This window comes from Lagenorhynchus albirostris, chromosome 1, assembly GCF_949774975.1.
Source record: "Lagenorhynchus albirostris chromosome 1, mLagAlb1.1, whole genome shotgun sequence".
NCBI lineage: Eukaryota > Metazoa > Chordata > Mammalia > Artiodactyla > Delphinidae > Lagenorhynchus > Lagenorhynchus albirostris.
In genome coordinates this window covers 141,739,596-141,758,376 of record NC_083095.1, presented here as the reverse complement: position 1 = coordinate 141,758,376, position 18,781 = coordinate 141,739,596, and the positions used below count along the sequence as shown (strand labels likewise).

Below are 18,781 nucleotides of genomic sequence, written 5' to 3'. Positions count from 1 at the left end.
TTTGGCTTGAGATTAATGCAGATGTAGCCCAATTTCCTATACCTCTGTCTAGATTTAGCAGATCTAGAGGTCAATTATGGCCACATCCACTTCATTTGTCAGCTCTTCAATGATCTTTGAGACACAATTGCTAAAGTAGGAAAATGAATTAATCAGAGAGTTGATCAAAAAATGAGCTTATCTGATAAATTACCAGCATACCTGTTACATATGAGTCACTCATTCTGGTCACGATACAATGCTGTGTTATACATGGATTAGGTAACACCCAAAAGTGAGCCAGCTGTAACTTTTTACCTTGAAAGATTCTTAATTAAAATTCCCTTGGATGTATGATTTCCAGGCAAGGAAGGAGCTGTGATTTGATTTTTTTTTTTAACATGCCTTAAAGACTCCAGTCAAATTCCATCTATTCAGTGAAACTTTCCCTGGTCCCCTAATTTCTCTTTTGTCTTTCTCAGCAAGTTTCTGGGACCTCTCTTCAGCACCGGACATTCTGTACAATATATGTAAGTTGCGAGTAGGTGAATATTCCCCGACTATATGCTGGGCTGTTTCCCCAAAGGCAGTGATTATGTCTTACTCATTTCTGAAGCCCTCTCCTCCCCTGTTCTGAAATTAAAAACTAGAATTCAAAACAAAACAAACAGAAAAGCCCCTTCTTTTGTCTAAAATGTATTATTAATTTCTTAGGGAAGAAGATGTTTTCAGAAAAAAGTATAGGCAAATGATGGACAAAGTTTCAGAAAGGAAGAGAAAGCTCAGGGGGAGAGCATTATGTGCAAATTGGATGTTCAGCAAAGGTAAACAAACCAAGGATCTGAAACAGTACCCAACCAACACCATAAAGCTTGCCCCAAACTGGAGCAAATTTAGACTTATTAGGACATTCTTTAAGAAGCAGCATTCAATTTTTGGACAGAAATTTTCAAAAAAACCCTTGTCCTCTAATAAAAGCAATTTCTTAAGAACACCTTAGAAATCTACTTAATGAAAAATCTATAGTTTGGAGAAACTTTTATCAAGACGGATCAAATCAAGAAAAAAAATTCTGGTTAACTATAAATTAAGTAGAATGTTCCACCAGCTGGGCCTCACCTTCAATCTGGCAATGAAATCTATTTGTTAAGAGCAATGAGACTTGAACAGCCCTTACCTTCGTGAATATACATCTTTTGAGCATCTTCAGGATGAAGTAGCCCCAGTAAAGATTAAGAATTTGCAGGACCATGAGCTGTAGGTTGAGGAAGATGCATGAAAAGAAAGGCTCAAGGTACTGCAGAGGCAGAATCAGCGTGAAATACAAAATCCTGAAAAACCAAACAGATGAGAGTATTTCATTACAGTCAAAGTACTTGTGAATTTTCAGTAAGAAAACAAATACTTTATCTCTCAAGGCATACAACACTTATTTCATTCCTAATGATGTCCAGGAAAGTCTCAAGAGAAAACAATATGATAATATTACCTTATATATCATTATTGGCAAGCCACAAAAAAATACAGTCTGCCTCCTGGGAGAAAAGTTAAAGCAAATGGAATTTTTATTGCCATGCTGCCTACACTCCAATGTTTCTCTACCTCGGTTTCCTCTCTGCAAAGAGATGAGTGTACACTAACCCCACTCACCTTCTCAGGATTGGATAACACGAGATAATGAATGTGTATATGGGGTTATTATTGCCTTTTGACACAATCTCATTTATTTGGCATCAAAAGTGAATGAGGGAAAGAAAAAAGTGAGTGAGGAATTCTACAAGAGTAAATTTTGTGGATAAAAGAGACTTTTTAAGGAAGCAAAAGTTCTGTTATTACTTCTACTTCCACTTTCTAAAGTGAATTGCATACTTTATTAATTTCATAAACAGACTCCTGGACACAATTTGAACTGCCCTCGATGACCAGAATGCACAGTGCCTTCAGATACAATTGCAGTATGAAGGCTATCTGTTGTCTTCCCAAACTGCATACACTGCTAGGATTTTAGAGTTCCTGGATAGGTTTGTTTGTAAGTATATTATTCGAATTATAAAAATAATTTATTCATATAAAATTGGAAAAATAAGAAAGTTGCCCATAAAATCATGATTTTAAACAAATAATACTGTAATTTTTGTGTGTTATCTTCTATTTTTTCCTACATGTATTTATTTTAATTTTAAATTAACATATAGTAAAATTGACTATTTTGGGGTGTGCAGTTCTATGAATTATAATATGTGCATAGATTTGTGTAACTACCACCACAATATGGAGACAGAGCAGTTCCATCATCCCCCAAACACCAGTGCTGTCCCTTTGTAGTCACATCCCCAGGCCTAACACTCGGCAACCCCTTATCTATTCTCCATCCCTTTAATTTTGTCTTGTCAAGAAGGCCATACAAATGGAATCATACAGTGTGTCAGCTTTTGAGACTGCCTTCTTTCACTCAGCATAGAGCCTTTGAGATTCATGCAAGTTGTGGGTATCAACAGCACGCTCCTTTTTTTTTATTACTGAGTTGCATTCCATTGTGTGGATGTACCCATTACAGAACATTTGTATTATTTCCAGTTTTTGACAATTATGGACAGAACTTCTATAAATATTTATGTACAGGTTTTTGTGTGCACATAAGTTTTCATTTCTCAAGGGTAAATACATAGGGTTGGGATTGCTGGGTATCACACTGAAAGTATATGTTTACCTTTATAAGAAATTGAAAAGCTGTTTCCCAGAGTGGCTGTTTTGCATCCCTACCAGCAACGTCCAAGAGCTCCAGTTGCTGCTCATCTTGAGCAGCACTTGCTATTGTCCTGTAGAGACTTTGCCACTGTAGTAAAAGTAGCACGCGTGGGATCTTACGTTCAATTCCATTTAACTTTAAATCAAAAACATTTTACCTGAAAAACTTGGTGTATATTGTCTTTCCCAAATCAAAGTTTATTTCTTTAGATGTGTATATTCCTAAAGGTGAGAATACTATTCCAAGGCATACATTAAAAGTATAGAAGTTCAAGGTTATATTAAAAGCTATTAAGACTTTACCAGATTATTTTCCAAAATTATAACAGTTTAGAAGGTGACCAGCAATTTATGAAAGAAGAGTTTTATTGAACCCCCCTAACCAGTATTAAGTGGGTTTAAACTTTGCTAATTTAAAAAATAAAACAATTCTTTTAACATCTTTATTGGAGTATAATTGCTTTACAATATTGTGTTAGTTTCTGATGTATAACAAAGTGAATCAGCTATATGTATACATATATCCCCATATCCCCTCCCTCTTGAGCCTCCCTCCCACCCTTCCTATCCCACCCCTCTAGGTGGTCACAAAGCACTGAGCTGACCTCCCTGTGCTATGCAGCTGCTTCTCACTAGCTATCTATTTTACATTTGGTAGTATATATATGTCAGTGCTACTCTCTCACTTCATCCCAGCTTACCCTTCCCCCTCCCTGTGTCCTCAAGTCTATTCTCTACATTTGCGTCTTTATTCCTATCCTGCCCCTAGGCTCATCAGAACCATTTTTTTTTAGATTCCATATATATGTGTTAGCTTACAGTATTTGTTTTTCTCTTTCTGACTTACTTCACTCTGTATGACAGACTCTAAGTCCATCCACCTCCCTACAAATAACTCAATTTCATTTCTTGTATATATGTGCCACATCTTCTTTATCCATTCATCTGTTGATGGACACTTAGGTTGCTTCCATGTCCTGGCTATTGCAAACAGTGCTGCAATGAACATTGTGTTACAGGTCTCTTTTTGAATTATGGTTTTCTCAGGGTATATGCCCAGTAGTGGGATTGCTAAGTCATATGGTAGTTCTATTTTTAGTTTCTTAAGGAACCTCCATACTGTTCTCCATAGTGGCTGTATCAGTTTACATTCCTACCAACAGTGCAAGAGGGTTCCCTTTTCTCTACATCCTCTCCAGCATTTATTGTTTGTAGAATTTTTGATAATGGCCATTCTGACTGGTGTGAAGTGATACCTCACTGTAGGTCTGATTTGCATTTCTCTACTAATTAGTGAGGCTGGGCATCCTTTCATGTGTTTTTTGGCCATCTTATATCTTCTTTGGAGAAATGTCTGTTTAGGTATTCTATTTTTGGATTGGGTTGTTTGTTTTTTAATATTGAGCTGCATGAGCTGCTTGTAAATTTTGGAGATTAACCTTTTGTCAGTTGCTTCATTTGCAAATATTTTCTCCCATTCTGAGGGTTGCCTTTTGTCTTATTTATGGTTTCCTTTGTTGTGCAAAAGATTTTAAGTTTCATTAGGTCCCATTTGTTTACTTTTGTTTTTATTTCCATTTCTCTAGGAGGTGGGTCAAAAAAGATCTTCCTGTGAATTATGTCATAGAGTGTTCTGTCTATGTTTTCCTCTAAGAGTTTTATAGTGTCTGGTCTTACATTTAGGTCCTTGCTGAGTAATCCTGGTTGTAGGTTTTTCCCTTTCATCACTTTAAAAATGTCCTGCCACTCCCTTCTGGCTTGCAGAGTTTCTGCTGAAAGATCAGCTGTTAACCTTATGGGGATTCCCTTATATGTTATTTGTTGCTTTTCCCTTGCTGCTTTTAATATGTTTTCTTTGTATTTAAGTTTTGACAGTTTGATTAATATGTGTCTTGGTGTGTTTCTCCTTGCATTCATCCTGTATGGGGCTCTCTGTGTTTCCTGCACTTGACTATTTCCTTTCCCATGTTAGGGAAGTTTTCAACTAATCTAACCTAATCTCTTCAAATATTTTCTCAGACCCTTTCTTTTTCTCTTCTTCTTCTGGGACCCCTATAATTCAAATGTTGGTGTGTTTAATGTTGTCCCAGAGGTATCTGAGACTGTCCTTAATTCTTTTCATTCTTTTTTCTTTACTCTGCTCTGCAGCAGTTATTTCCACTATTTTATCTTCCAGGTCACTTATCCATTCTTCTGCTTCAGTTATTCTGCTATTGATTCCTTCTAGAGAATTTTAAATTTCATTTATTGTTTTGTTCATCATTATCTGTTTGCTCTTTAGCTCTTCTAGGTCCTTTTTAAATGTTTCTTGTATTTTCTCCATTCTATTTCCAAGATTTTGTATCATTTTTACTATCATTATTCTGAATTCTTTTTCAGGTAGACTGTCTATTTCCTCTTCATTTGTTTGGTCTGGTGGGTTTTTACCTTGTTCCTTAAGCTGCTGCATATTTCTGTGTCTTCTCATTTTGTTTAACTTACTGTGTTTGGGGTCTCCTTTTCACAGGCTGCAGGTTAACAGTTCCTGTTGTTTTTGGTGTCTTCCCCCAGTGGGTGAGGTTGGTTCAGTGGCTTGTGTAGGCTTCTTAGTGGAGGGGACTTGTGCCTGTGTTCTTGTGAGTGGGGCTGGATCTTGTTCTTCTGGTGGGCAGGGCCACGTCCGGCAGTGTGTTTTGGGGTGTCTGTGAACTTAGTATGACTTTAGGCAATCTCTCTGCTATTGGGTGGGGCTGTGTTCCTGTCTTGCTAGTTGTTTGGCATGGGGTGTCCAGCCCTGGAGGTTGCTGGCCGTTGGGTGGAGCTGGGTCTTAAGTGTCGAGATGGAGATCTCTCAGAGAGCTCTCGCTGATTGATATTACATGGGGCCAGAAGGTCTCTGGTGGTCCAATGTCCTGGACTAGGCTCTCCCACCTTGGAGGCTCAGGTCTGACACCTGGCCGCAGCATCAAGACCCTGCCAGCCACACGGCTCAGAAGAAAAGAAGGAAAAAAGAAAAAACCACGAACAGATAGAACCACAAACCAAATGGTAAAAGAAAAACAAGGGGGGAGAGATGAGACAGTGGGATGCAGTGTGGGGTCTGACTTGGGGTTTCACCTGAGGCTTCCTTCCACCCCTGGCTACCGAGCTGCAGAGAAGGCAGGAGCTGCTGCCCCTGCAGGCTGCCCCATCCTCCCTCCAAAACAATTTCAACTTGCATTTTTTGCAACCTTTGACAGTTCCCTTTGACAGTCTGCTTAGTAGCTCTATTTCCTTTCTTTGTGAGTTATTAGTTTAAGACCTTTATTCAAAAAGCAATAATATGGGACTTCCCTGGTGCCACAGTGGTTAAGAATCCGCCTGCCAATGCAGGTGACACGGGTTCAAGCCCTGGTCCAGGAAGATCCCACAGGCCGCGGAGCAGCTAAACCCTTGCGCTACAACTGCTGGGCCTGGGCTCTAGAGCCTACAAGCCACAACTACTGAGCTTGTGTGCCACAACTACTGAAGCCCGCGTGCCTAGAGCCCGTGCTCCACAAGAGAAGCCTCCACAATGAGAAGCCCGCGCACTGCAATGAAGAGTTGCCTCCGCTTGTCGCAACTAGAGGAAGCCTGCATGCAGCAACGAAGACCCAATGCAGCCCAAAATAAATAAATTAATTAAGTTTTTTAAAAGAAATAATATGAACTCTGAACTCAATATAACAAAAATAATAGCCATTTATCCGTTTTACTTATGTAAATTTTTTTAGAAACTTAGGAATTACAGAAAAATATAAAGAGGTTAAGTAAAAATTAAATTAAAATCTCACAACTCACAGGTAACCCAGTATATATTATGTCTGGTGAACATAATTTAAGACATCTTTCCTAAAAATATATTATTTAAGGTGTTTTTCCCCCTTCCCCATTACCACATGATTTCATATAACAGGGATCACACTATGGTTATGATTTTTTACCCTGCTTTTATCACTCAATAATATGTTACAGAGAGCTTTCCATGACAATGAACATATTTATAAATCAGGGGTCAGCAAACATTTTTGTATAGGGACAGACAGTAAATATTTCAGGCCTCTGGGGCATTTGGTTTCGGTTGCAAAGGTTCAAGTGACCATTGTAGTGTGAAACTAGCTATAGACAATATATCAGTAAATGAGTGTGGCTGTGTGCCAGTAAAACTTTATTAACAAAAACAGTCAGTGAACTGGATTTGGCCCGTGAGCCAGTTTGCCAACCCATACTACATACCATCCTATGTAATAGCTGCGTAGAAATCCACTTATAGATCTTATAACTTATTTAGCTAATCTCTTATTGATAGACATTTAAGTTGTTTCCAAATTTTCACTGTATTATAAAGAACGCTTGTCTGCTGATGCGTGGGGCTGGGTTCCCTCCCTGTTGGTTGTTTGGCCTGAGGCAACCCAGCACTGGAGCCTGCCTGGCTCTTTGGTGGGGCTGATGGTGGACTCTGGGAGAGCTCACACCAGGGAATGCTTCCCAGAGCTTCTGCTGCCAGTGTCCTTGACCCCACGGTGAGCCACAGCCAGCCCCCACCTCTGCAGGAAACCCTCTAACACTAGCAGGACTTTGAAAGGACCTAATGGATTGAAGGACTTTGGGAGGTGGTAGTGTTAACCTAGTAGATTGACACAGAGTAGGGATTGACACTACTTAAAATAATATAGGGGACTTCTCTGGTGGCGCAGTGGTTAAGAATCCACCTGCCAGTGCAGGGGACACAGGTTCGAGCCCTGGTCCAAGAAGATCCCACATGCTGCGGAGCAGCTAAGCCCGTGCGCCACAACTACTGAGCCTGCACTCTAGAGCCCATGAGCCACAACTACTGAGCCCATGTGCTACAACTACTGAAGCCGCATGCCTAGAGCCGTGCTCTGCAACAAGAGAAGCCACCACAATGAGAAGTCCACGCACTGCAACGAAGAGTAGCCCCCGCTTGCCACAACTAGAGGAAGCCCGTGCATAGCAATGAGGGCCCAACGTAGCCAAAAATATTTTTTTTTAAAAAAAAAGGGAGTCAAGATGGTGCTGAAAGCATTGGGTTAGAATTCCACTCCAGCCAATTGCTTGATTAAAGGCAACCCTTGCTGAGGGTGAGGAGTTGAATAGTTGAATAGTTGGATAGTACATTTACAGAGACTACTGGTGGTTCTGGATATTTGCTAAAGAAAATGAGAGGGGAGAAGTTGCTGAGGAAAATCAAAGAATTAACAAGTTTTCCTGAAGGCTTCTTTGAGCTCTTGACTGCATCTGTGTAATCCTGAGGTACCCACCTGAGTGCTCTGCATTTGGCAGTTGTCCAAGTACTTTTGTTGCAAGAGTGACAGCAACCAAACGTTAATTTTTGGCATCATGGAAAGTGCTTTGGTTAAATTGAGAACTACTCTTTTGGAGGTTGTGTAGTCAAAAGTATTAATTAAATTGACAACAGTGAAAAAAAATAAAGAACACTGTCAGAATATTACTTGTAAAGACATTTTGATAAAATTGTTTGATATTTCCTTAGAATTGCTAAAATCCTGAGTCAAAGAGTATACTCAATTTACATTTTGAAGTGTATTGCTAGATGCTTTCCAGCAAGACTGTGCCAATTCATAGTCTTGCACCCAGTGTATGAGAGTATCTGCTTCCTTGGATCTTGACCAACATTGTACTTTGTCAGCTGCTACGTAAAACAATATCACACTATTTATATATTTACATTTTTATTTCTTGTGAAGATATATATATGAGTTTTTAAAATTATTGTGATTTGTGCTTTTGTGAACTGCTTCTTCATGGTATCTATTTGTCCATTTTTCTTTTGGGGTATTTACTTTTTCTGTTGACTCTTAAGTACTCTTTATATGTTAAGGATTATAATATTACTTTTTAATCATGTTAAATAACATCACATGGTTTTGATTCTTACAACTTTGTTTATAATTTTTCTTGACAAATCAATTTTTAAAACATTTTTGTAACAAAAGTTATCAATTGTTTCCTTTATATGAAACAATTGTTTCCTCCATATTAGGTTTTAAAAGGTTTTTCTCACCCCCAACATTTTAAAATATATTTTTCCATATTTTCTTAAAATCTTGGCTCTATGTAATCTTGAGTCACTTATTTGTGCATATTCTCAATTGTAAAATGGAAGCAATGAGTACCTACCTTATGCATTCAATAAATATTTATTAAGCACCAAAGTGCTACCAGGAACTTTGTGGGAGCCAGAAATACAGCAATGAATAAAACAGACTGAAATTCCTGAACTAGAAGGGCTTACATTTTGGTGCCTGCATCCACAGGGATTATAGGCAATAATATATATAAAGCCAATTTGCTATTCTGATTTGCTGGGTCCTTAAGCAATTGTGTGCCTTATTCTGGACTCACTTAGCCTTTAATGCCTTTTCCCTTTTCAATTGAAATTCTTTTCACCTATCAAAGCATGGCCCTCTCCATACCAAAATCTCTGTGCTATTCTGCTCACCTCTGAATTTATAACTTTTCTCTGGGCTCCCCTGATACCAGCTTCTTTAGAGCATTTGGCTGATTCACCCTGCCTTGCAGTAAAAGCTCTTATATTAGTTGACTCCTCATTAGCTAGCAAGCTTTCCAAAGACAGCAGCCATGATGCCTTCATCTCTGTATCCTCCCATCACCTGTTCCAGGGCCTGGTCCCATACAAGGTCTCCTACTGGGAATTTGTCAGTGTCAAAACTAACAAAGGAATCTACTAAAAAATATCTCCTTCATGCATTCTATCAGAGAATGTGAATAATTACTTAAACATATAATTAAACTCACTGTGGTCCATGCAAAGAAAGAAAAGGACAGGGAGCATATTGCAGGGTTCTGACTGAATGGAGATTTCCCTCTTCCCTCTAGTTGAAGGGAAGACACAGAAAAAAGGATTCCAGTCAGAGGAAAGGACACATACAAAACTCTCAGGTGGAGGCATCATGGAAAATTCAAGGGCTAAAAGAAGACCAGTGTGGCTTCAGGGAGAGGAGTGGCAGGGGGTGGGGGTGGGGTGAAGATAAAGCTGGATTGGTGAATGCAGCCATCTCCTGTTGGACTTGAAAGTCAAGGTCAAGGGTGTGGCCTTCGTAGTAACAGCTTTGGGAAGCTTCGCCAGTTTTAGAAAGAAGAGTGATACACCTGGCCTAGAATCATCAGAGCTGGGCTCCAGGGCTAAGGCTGCTATTTTCTTGCCTGGTAACCTGCACAACCTCCCATTCCTTGGGTAGAACTAACCCCACATCTCTGAATGAGCGGCTCCAGAGAAACACACAGCCAGCTTTGCAAACTGCAGAGTCCTAGAAACAGAAGAGACTGCCATTAAACACAAATGCCTTCAGAGACAGCCAAGCCACTGCAGAGAGGAGAGGTCAATGGCATGGGCACTGGAGCCCGCTAGATTTGGATCATGGCTTCCCTGGGGTCTGCAGCAAGTTACGTAGCTTCTCTGGGCTTCAATTTCTTCTGTAATAAAACAGGTCTCACCTTGTCAGGTTGTTATGCGAATTAAATGAGTTGACAGATGGGAAGAGCTTAGCATATAGTAAGCACTCAGAAATGGTAGTTATAACATTACTATTACCATCATTATGACGAGATGGCTTTCCACCACCACCCCCTTTCCTACTGCAGAGGGCTTCGTTAATAATACAGGGAGGGCAACACCCAGGGGGGGTGCCGCTGAAATAGCTGAATTTTCTGCATATCAGGGAGAAGGAGGAGGCCGCTTTGGAGGGGAGGAGCCAGCTAAGGAGGAGTGGGGACCCTGTGCTGTGGGAGGACAGAGGGAACAGGAGGCCCAAGAAGTGAAGAGGAGTTCAGAAGGGAGGACAGCAGTTATGGGGCTTCAGTTGGCATTTTCAGGGCCTCTTTCTATGGGTCTCACTGCCCTCACTAAAAGATGGTCCAATCTCTCAGCCTTGATTTCTTCTGGTCCTTTGCTAAAAGGAGAATGGGAAGGAAAAAAAACAAATCTGCCTTTCTCAATTTTGTGTATCAAGTGTGCAGACACACGAGTGAACCCACAAACACTTGCACATTTACCTTGTGGGTCCTGTGGAATCTCCCTTTTCACAGAGAATACTCCTCAATTCTGCTCTGTACGCTGGCCTTTAACCTGTACAAACGGATGCACTACCATGGTGCCTGTGGATTGCAAAGCTTGGCCTTTTTCCTGTTTGGGGTTTTTTTCCCCATTTTTACTCTTTACTCAATCACCAAAGTTTACATGGTTTGAAAAAAATCACATTGTTGGTATAAATAGTAGTTGGTTTTGCTGGGCTGATAAGGCAGCCACCAAAAGTAATTTTTCTAAGGAAAGTTAAAGGTCTTTTTTTCTTGCTAATTGTAGGTGTGAGCATTAAGCCTTTTCAGGATAACAAATACTGGTTCTACAGGTGCATAATTGCTCACCTAACATTCTAGAGATGGCTTATATTTCGAAGTGACCAAGTAGTTGAAGAAAACTTAATAATACTTAGGTAAGGCAATGATGCCTGCTCTTAATTATCAAATTTAGTAACTTAACTGGAAACATATCTCTTTTGTGTTTCAAATGTTCTGTTTCTAATCTTGATTCTTTCATAACTAGCTGTGCGATCCTGGAACTATCTTAACTTCTCATGTGAAAAACAAACAGGGTTGCAACGCTTCAACAATATCTATGACACGAAAGGCAAGAAGAAGTAAGGACTATTCCCGGCAGGTGACAACTGAATGCAGAATGTGATCCTGGGCCAAATCCAATAGTGAGGGAAAAAAGCAATGAAAGGCACTATCGGATCAACTGACAAAACTGAAACATGGATGGTAGATTGCTACCTTTCCTGAAATTGATAACTATACTGTGATTCTGTAGAAAAATGTCCTTGTCCTTAGGAAATACACACTGAACTATTTAGGATTAAAAGGACGTGATGGTTTCAACTTTCAACTGGTTCAGAAAAAATATGTATACATATATATATGTATATATATACACACACACCCACATGTGTGAGCACGTGTGTGTGTGTGTGTGTGTTGAGAGAGAAAGAGAAAGAGAAACAGAGAGAGAGGAAAAAATGACAAAGCAAATGGGGGAAACGTTAACTGGTAAATCTGGGTAAAGGCAATATGTAAGAGTTCTCTGTGATATACTTGAAATTATCCTGTGAGCTTAAAATTATTTCCAAACACATAAATGAATAAAGGGGTTGGACTAAATTATGAATTTAAAATTCTAAAATTCTATGGACTGTTGTCGCTGTCCTTCATAAGTTTACAAGCAGCAACAGAAGTGCCAAGCCTGTGGGGTGTGGGAAGGAGCTCCCCTGAGAGCTCCTTGTTGAACGAGATGCAGAGCAAACACCTGCAGTGTCATTTGCCCTCTCCTCTATAAGCTTTGTGACTGGAAAGTCCAGTTCTGAGATACTTCAACAGAGCCTCTCTGGCACGGTGCAGGCCCTCCTCTCCTCTGATGACTGTGGGAAGGGCAAGGAAGCTGACCCTGGCACCATCAGACCCCTGCTCTGCCCCTGACTCACCATTCAGAACAGAGGCCCCAGGCCTTAGGAGGAAAGAAAGGACCATTGTGTCCTCACTCTTGTCTCTCTCTGATGGACATCAGCTTAGAGCACTGCTGTATGCTTTCAGCTTTGTTGTGTCTCGTCTTTTCTTAAAACTGTCCTCTCTCTGATAGCCATTTCAAGGGTTTATATGGCCTCATTGCCCACAAAATTCTCCTTCGTATGAGGCTTCTCAGGGTACCATTTTTCTATACCAGTGAGACCTGGATCATCAAAAGATGAAGCCCAAAGTCCTGTGAACCACTGGTGGGGAAAATAAAGTTACCACTAGCATATGTAACCTTGGAGATAAGGAAGCTATTTATTTGAGTATTATTCACTGTTGGAAATGTTTTATTTTTTATTTTCTTAACCATTTTTAAAATTGAAGTCTATTTAATTTACAGTGTTGTGTTAGTTTCAAGTGTACAGCAGTGATTCAGTTATACATATATGTATCTATTCTTTTTCAGATTCTTTTCCATTATAGGTTATTATAAGATATTGAATATAATTCCTTTGTAGGTCCTTGTCGTTTATCTATTTTATATATAGTAGTGTGTACCTATTAATCCCAAAGCCCTAATTTATCCCTCCCCGTTTCCCCTTTAGTAACCATACTTTGTTTTCTATGTTTGTGAGTCTATTTCTGTTTTGTAAATAAATTCCTTTGCATCATTTTGTTAGATTCCACATATAAGTGATATCATATGATTATTTGTCTTTCTCTGTCTTATTGTACTTCACTTAGTATGATAATCTCTAGGTCCATACATATTGCTGCAAATGGCATTATTTCATTCTTTGTCACAGCTGAGTAATATTCCATTGTATATATGTACCACATCTTCTTTATCCATTAATTTGTCAATGGACAATTAGGTTGCTTCCATGTCATGGCTATTGTAAATAGAGCTGCAATAAACACTGGGGTGCATGTATCTTTTTGAATTAGAGTTTTCATCTTTTCCAAGATATATGCTCAAGAGTGGGATTGTAGTGGGATCACATGGTAACTCTATTTTTTAGTTTCTTAAGGAGTCTCCATATTGTTGTCCTTAGTGACTTCACTGACTTACATTCCCACTGACAGTGTAGGAGGGTTCCTTTTTCTCCACACCCTCTCTAGCAATTATTATTTGTAGACTTTTGTAGACTTTTAAATGATGGCCATTCTGACTAGTGTGAGGTGATACCTCATTGTAGTTTTGATTTGCAGGAAATGTTTTATTTTTTTCTTTTTGGAATATCCAAAAAATATGGGTCAGTATTAATAGCCTTCAAATACATGGAAAAGGTGGTGGATACAAAGATTTCTTCTACTGCCATCATGAACTGCTGCAGGCTAGGAGCTGCGTCTCACTCATCCGTGAGCTCCTCACAACATCTAGCAGTGGTGAGTTCCAGAAACAAAGCAATGAGCCAGCACTGCCACTCAGAAACTTCAGTTGAAACAGTGCTCCTTCCCTTCAGATCAATCAGCCTGGACTAAATTATTATCTGCTCTTTTTATTTATGGAGGAAAATTGTCAGGAGTCAGGGGCACCGTTTATCTGACCTTCGGAGGGTCTTTCTAACCGAATGATCTCGGGTGGTATTTGTATAATATTCAAGTAGATAGATACGTCCAATAATTCACAAATACAGAAGTCATTATTTTAATACAATAGTTGGGAATACAATGTGAATAACGTAAGCCTGAGATTTAAATGTTTTTGAAGAAAAATGCAAATAAATGGGGGTAACCAGGCAATTAGATTAAAGCAGTTTGGCCAGTGCCAACTGGAATGTCTACCTAATGTTGACAGTAACACTGTTTAGAAAATCAAGGTAATTAACTCTTGCTGACACTGACTGAAAACTGGCTAAATTAGATCCCTGAAAAGAGCAGGAAGAAAGGAGAATTGGGGACACAGTTGTATGGACACAAAAGGAAACTCATGAGGGGAAAGCAAATCTGCTTGAGGCTGGGGGAATAAAAGGAAAGGAGAAGAAAGGGAAAGACACGCATGATGTAAAACTCCTGTTCTGGGCTTCCCTGGTGGCGCAGTGGTTGAGAGTCCACCTGCCGATGCAGGGGACACAGGTTCGTGCCCCGGTCCGGGGAGATCCCACATGCCACGGAGCGGATAGGCCCGTGAGCCATGGCCACTGAGCCTGCGCGTCTGGAGCCTGTGCTCCGCAACGGGAGAGGCCACAACAGTGCGAGGCCCGCATACCGCAAAAACAAACAAACAAGCAAAAAAAAAAACTCCTGTTCTTTTTCTCAAGGTTTCAGACGACTTTCAGATGGTACCACCCCAGTCACCTTTCTCCCCACTCAACCCTTCACCTCACCACAAAATGTACAAAAGCAGTTGAGAAGAACAGAGCAACTAGATGGCGAACCACCTCCCACAGAACCTCTAAAATATCTGAATCTTGAAATGGGCCTGTCTGCACTTTGTTTGGTCCATGGTAAATTCCCAACAAATCTGGACTAATAAAATATCCTTGAAAAGTGAGTCTGCAGAGTTACAAGTTTTAGACAGATGGTGGGAGCCAGACTAACAACAAGGAACTGACTTTTCCTCTTTGGTACCACCACTTGGTTGTGTAACATGTTCAAGCTGATGGGATGGCTATTTAAGTCAGAGTAATACACTGCAACTAATGCTTTCAAAAACCATGAAAAACCCATCTCCCAAACTTCCAATAGCTTGGTGAGGTTCTCCTTAAGCTTCCAAACAATGAAGATCAGTCAATGTCAGTACAGAAGAATTTTTACCCACAAAAAATTTTTTCAGTCAAGTCTGTTAATACTGGTTTATTCACAGCCCAACCTCCTGAAGACAGCAAACAGTGGTATTGGTTGCCCTCTGCAGTAGGCTGGTGAATTCAGCAAAGTATCAAGATCAAGAAAATGCCAAATGCATGTAACTAATTCTCCTTGAAATCCAGAAATGCTGGCAAGAGAATGAGTTCTTAAATCTAGGAATTTTTTTTAATAATGTCTTTATTTCTTCTGGTTTGATCATTCTCCTTTCTTTTTTTCTTTTTTTTTTTTTTTTTTTGCGGTACGCAGGCCTCTCACTGTTGTGGCCTCTCCCATTGTGGAGCAACAGGCTCCAGACACGTAGGCTCAGTGGCCATGGCTCACAGGCCCAGCCGCTCCGCGGCATGTGGGATCTTCCCGGACCGGGGCACGAACCCGTGTCCCCTGCTTCGGCAGGCAGACTCTCAACCACTGCACCACCAGGGAAGCCTCTCCTTTCTTTTTCTTTTTAATTTTTATTCATTTATTTATTTTTGGCTGCATTGGGTCTTCGTTGCTGTGCATGGGCTATCTAGTTGCGGTGAGTGGGGGTTACTCTTCGTTGTGGTGCGCGGGCTTCTCATTGTGGTGGCTTATCTTGTTGTGGAGCACGGGCTCTAGCTACGTGGGCTTTAGTTGTCGTGGCGCGCAGGCTCAGTAGTTGTGGCTTGTGGGCTCTAGAGTGCAGGCTCAGTAGTTGGGGCACACGGGCTTAGTTGCTCCATGGTATGTGGGATCTTCCCGGACTAGGAGTCGACTCTGTGTCCCTTGCACTGGCAGGTGGATTCTTAACCTCTGTGCCACCAGGGAAGTCACTTAAATCTAGGATTTTAAAGTTGAGGGTATGTGGGGAAGTAACACTCTACTCAACCCCAACCCGATGTTCGACTGTCTATGAGGCAGAGTTAGCTGGCCTGTTGATTTTGAGACATCATGGGAAGGTCCGAGGCGAAGATCCTTTGATGCTGAATCAGTAGTCAACCACAGCAGCAATACTTAGAAGCTTCTCAGAGAGTTCTCCAGACTGAGAACTTCCATGGTGTGTGCTTTAAAAATATCTTTACAGGGCTTCCCTGGTGGCACAGTGGTTGAGAGTCCGCCTGCCGATGCAGGGGACACGGGTTCGTGCCCCAGTCCGGGAAGATCCCACATGCCGCAGAGCGGCTGGGCCCGTGAGCCATGGCCGCTGAGCCTGCGCATCTGGAGCCTGTGCTCCACAACGGGAGAGGCCACAACAGTGAGAGGCCCGCGTACCACAGCAACACAACAAAATCTCTACAAATTATTTGAAACTATTCCCATCAAGAAATGGAGTCTAAATTTCCTTCCCTTAAATATGAGCTGGCCTTAGTGACTTGGATTCAATGAAGAAAATGAGGCCGGAAGTGACATGCTGTGACTTCTGAAGTTGGGTTATAAAAGGAGACAGCATCTGCCAAGCTCTCTCTTGAACTGCTCACCCTTGAAATCCGTCTGCTGTGCTAAGAGAAGGTCAGGCCAGTGGAGGGGCATGGGCATGTGTTCCAGCTGACAGGCCCAGCAGTGGTCCCAACCAGCAATCAGCATCAACCAGCTGATGTCACGGGTGTCACCTGAACCTTGTGAGTGAGGAAGCCTTCAAGAAAACTCCAACCTTGACTGGCCAGCGACCATCTGACTGTAATCACATGAGTGAAAACCATGTAGATGATGCCTGTCAACTCCCAGATCCATAAGAAATAGTAATAATAATGTATTGTTGTTTTAAGAAAGAGCCCTGCAAAACATGGCGTGTTGGTAAAGTCTGGCCTACAGCCTGTTTTTCTACAGCCAGTGGTCTAAGCTAGGTTTGGTACATTTTTAAAGGGTTGTAAAAGAATCAGAACCAAACAAAGAAAAACATGCAACAGAGACCATATATGTCCCTCAAAGGCTAAAACAGTTATTCTATGGCCCTTTATAAAAAAAAGTTTGCTCACTACTGCCTTAAGCCACTAAATTTTTCAAAAGGTTTGTTTACAGCTATAGATAACTGGAACACATGGTACTTTTTGAACAAAATAAGTGTCACCAATGGGCAAATGCTGGATTTAGAGCACCATGAAAGTCACACTGAAAAGCCACAACTCAACTGCTATCTGCAAGTCAATACTTATCCTATCAATAGTTGCTATTGTACAATATTCTAATTTCATAAACACACCTGATCAGCCAAAGCAAAAGTGATGGTAATATGATTCGTCAACCAAGAAGAATATCTTAAACATGTATCTCAGATTTGATTCTAGATTAAACTTCAAATTCTCAGAGACTCATTAATAATTTTAGTAATAACAGCTGGCATTTACTGAATCCTTACTATGTTCCAGATGCTGTTCTAAGCTATTTCATATGTATTACTTCAATTAAGGCTCATGACAACCCTTATTTACATTTTACAGATGAGAAACTGAGGCACAGAGAAATGATCTAACCTGTACAAGATCACACAGGTAGTAAGTCTGGAGCCAGGACTGACTTGCATCTGTGAAATTCATCACTGCATGATGCTGCTCCTCTACAGAAAAAAATGTCTAATCAAGACACCCAGTCCTGGGTTAAAGAACACACCTGGCTTCCACAGGGCAGGCAGCACCCACACTCTCTTACCAGTCTTCCCTGCATGCTGCTAGTTAAGGGTGCTCTCCACCCACAAGGGATCAGGCCTGAAACCTGGGTCCCCATTTCATTCTGCTGGAACCTAGTACCTCCAATAGCACTAGCTTTTCTGTTGAGAATATCTGAAACTCTAGACTATCCCCAAACTACAGTTAGTTTTAAGCTGTTCTTTCCAAACCATCAATGTCTTCCTCACATTTTTCCTCTGGTTTCTGTCAATCAACACATGGAAAATTATGCTTGCCAAAGGAATGATTGTCAGGAGAGACACAACATAGGTTCTATGTTGCCAGCTCTTGGCTAAACAAAATCAACAGACCGACCAAGAGCCAGTGGTCCAAATCACTGTTAGGACCAGTGATCATGGAAAATGAAATCAGCATCCGTTTCCTCATCTGCAAACTGGAAGTGATGATACCTATCTTTATGATTTGTTGTGTAGGTAGTGCCAAGATGTATAAAGGGCCTAATCCAGTGTCTGGCATTCAATTAATGGTGGTTATAACTATTGTAATTTTAACACAGAATTTGCCTCTCTTTTAAAGAGCTGATAATTGGCCAATGACATTTCACTGAATAACTGGAAAAGTTGTTAATCACAAAGAAAGATCCAGATTCATGAAATCAGACACAGAGTAAGAGTTGCTGCTTCCTATTGGTTACACATCTTTAATCTCCCTTTGTAACAAGCCTTTTCACATTGGAAGGTGTGGTTTTAATTATCTATAAAAATATCTCCTTCACATTCTTCTTTCCAGCTGAACTTGGCACAAATAGCTGGAGATCAGTGTAAGAAAGAAAGAAAGGGCAATGCTCCAACCTGAACAACATGCAAGGCCACCTCAGCACAGTGACCAAAGGCACACACAGCACCTTGTCTACTCACCAGAAGGGAAAAATAATGAGGCGGCTGATGAAAAATACGATGGAGAAGATGAAAAACAGGATGTTACAGGTTTGCTTCCATCCGGCATAAGAAAACATCTTAGCAGACTGAGAAAATAGAAAGAAATTGCATTCAGATAGGGTGATATTCATGTAAAATTTTTAAATTAAATATTTATAA

General features: G+C 40.6%; 1 protein-coding gene across 4 annotated transcripts in view; it reads right to left on the bottom strand.

Moving 5' to 3' along the window:
• CERS3 (ceramide synthase 3) overlaps positions 1-18,781 on the bottom strand; it is a 122,698-nt gene that overhangs the window by 41,163 nt on the left and 62,754 nt on the right. For all 4 annotated transcript variants that reach the window (XM_060155535.1, XM_060155552.1, XM_060155525.1 and 1 more), the window contains 2 exons: positions 18,602-18,708; positions 1,157-1,310 (listed from right to left, as the gene is read on the bottom strand). In XM_060155535.1, coding sequence (XP_060011518.1) covers positions 1,157-1,310; positions 18,602-18,708 — 261 coding nt within the window. The remainder of the gene's footprint in view (positions 1-1,156; positions 1,311-18,601; positions 18,709-18,781) is intronic.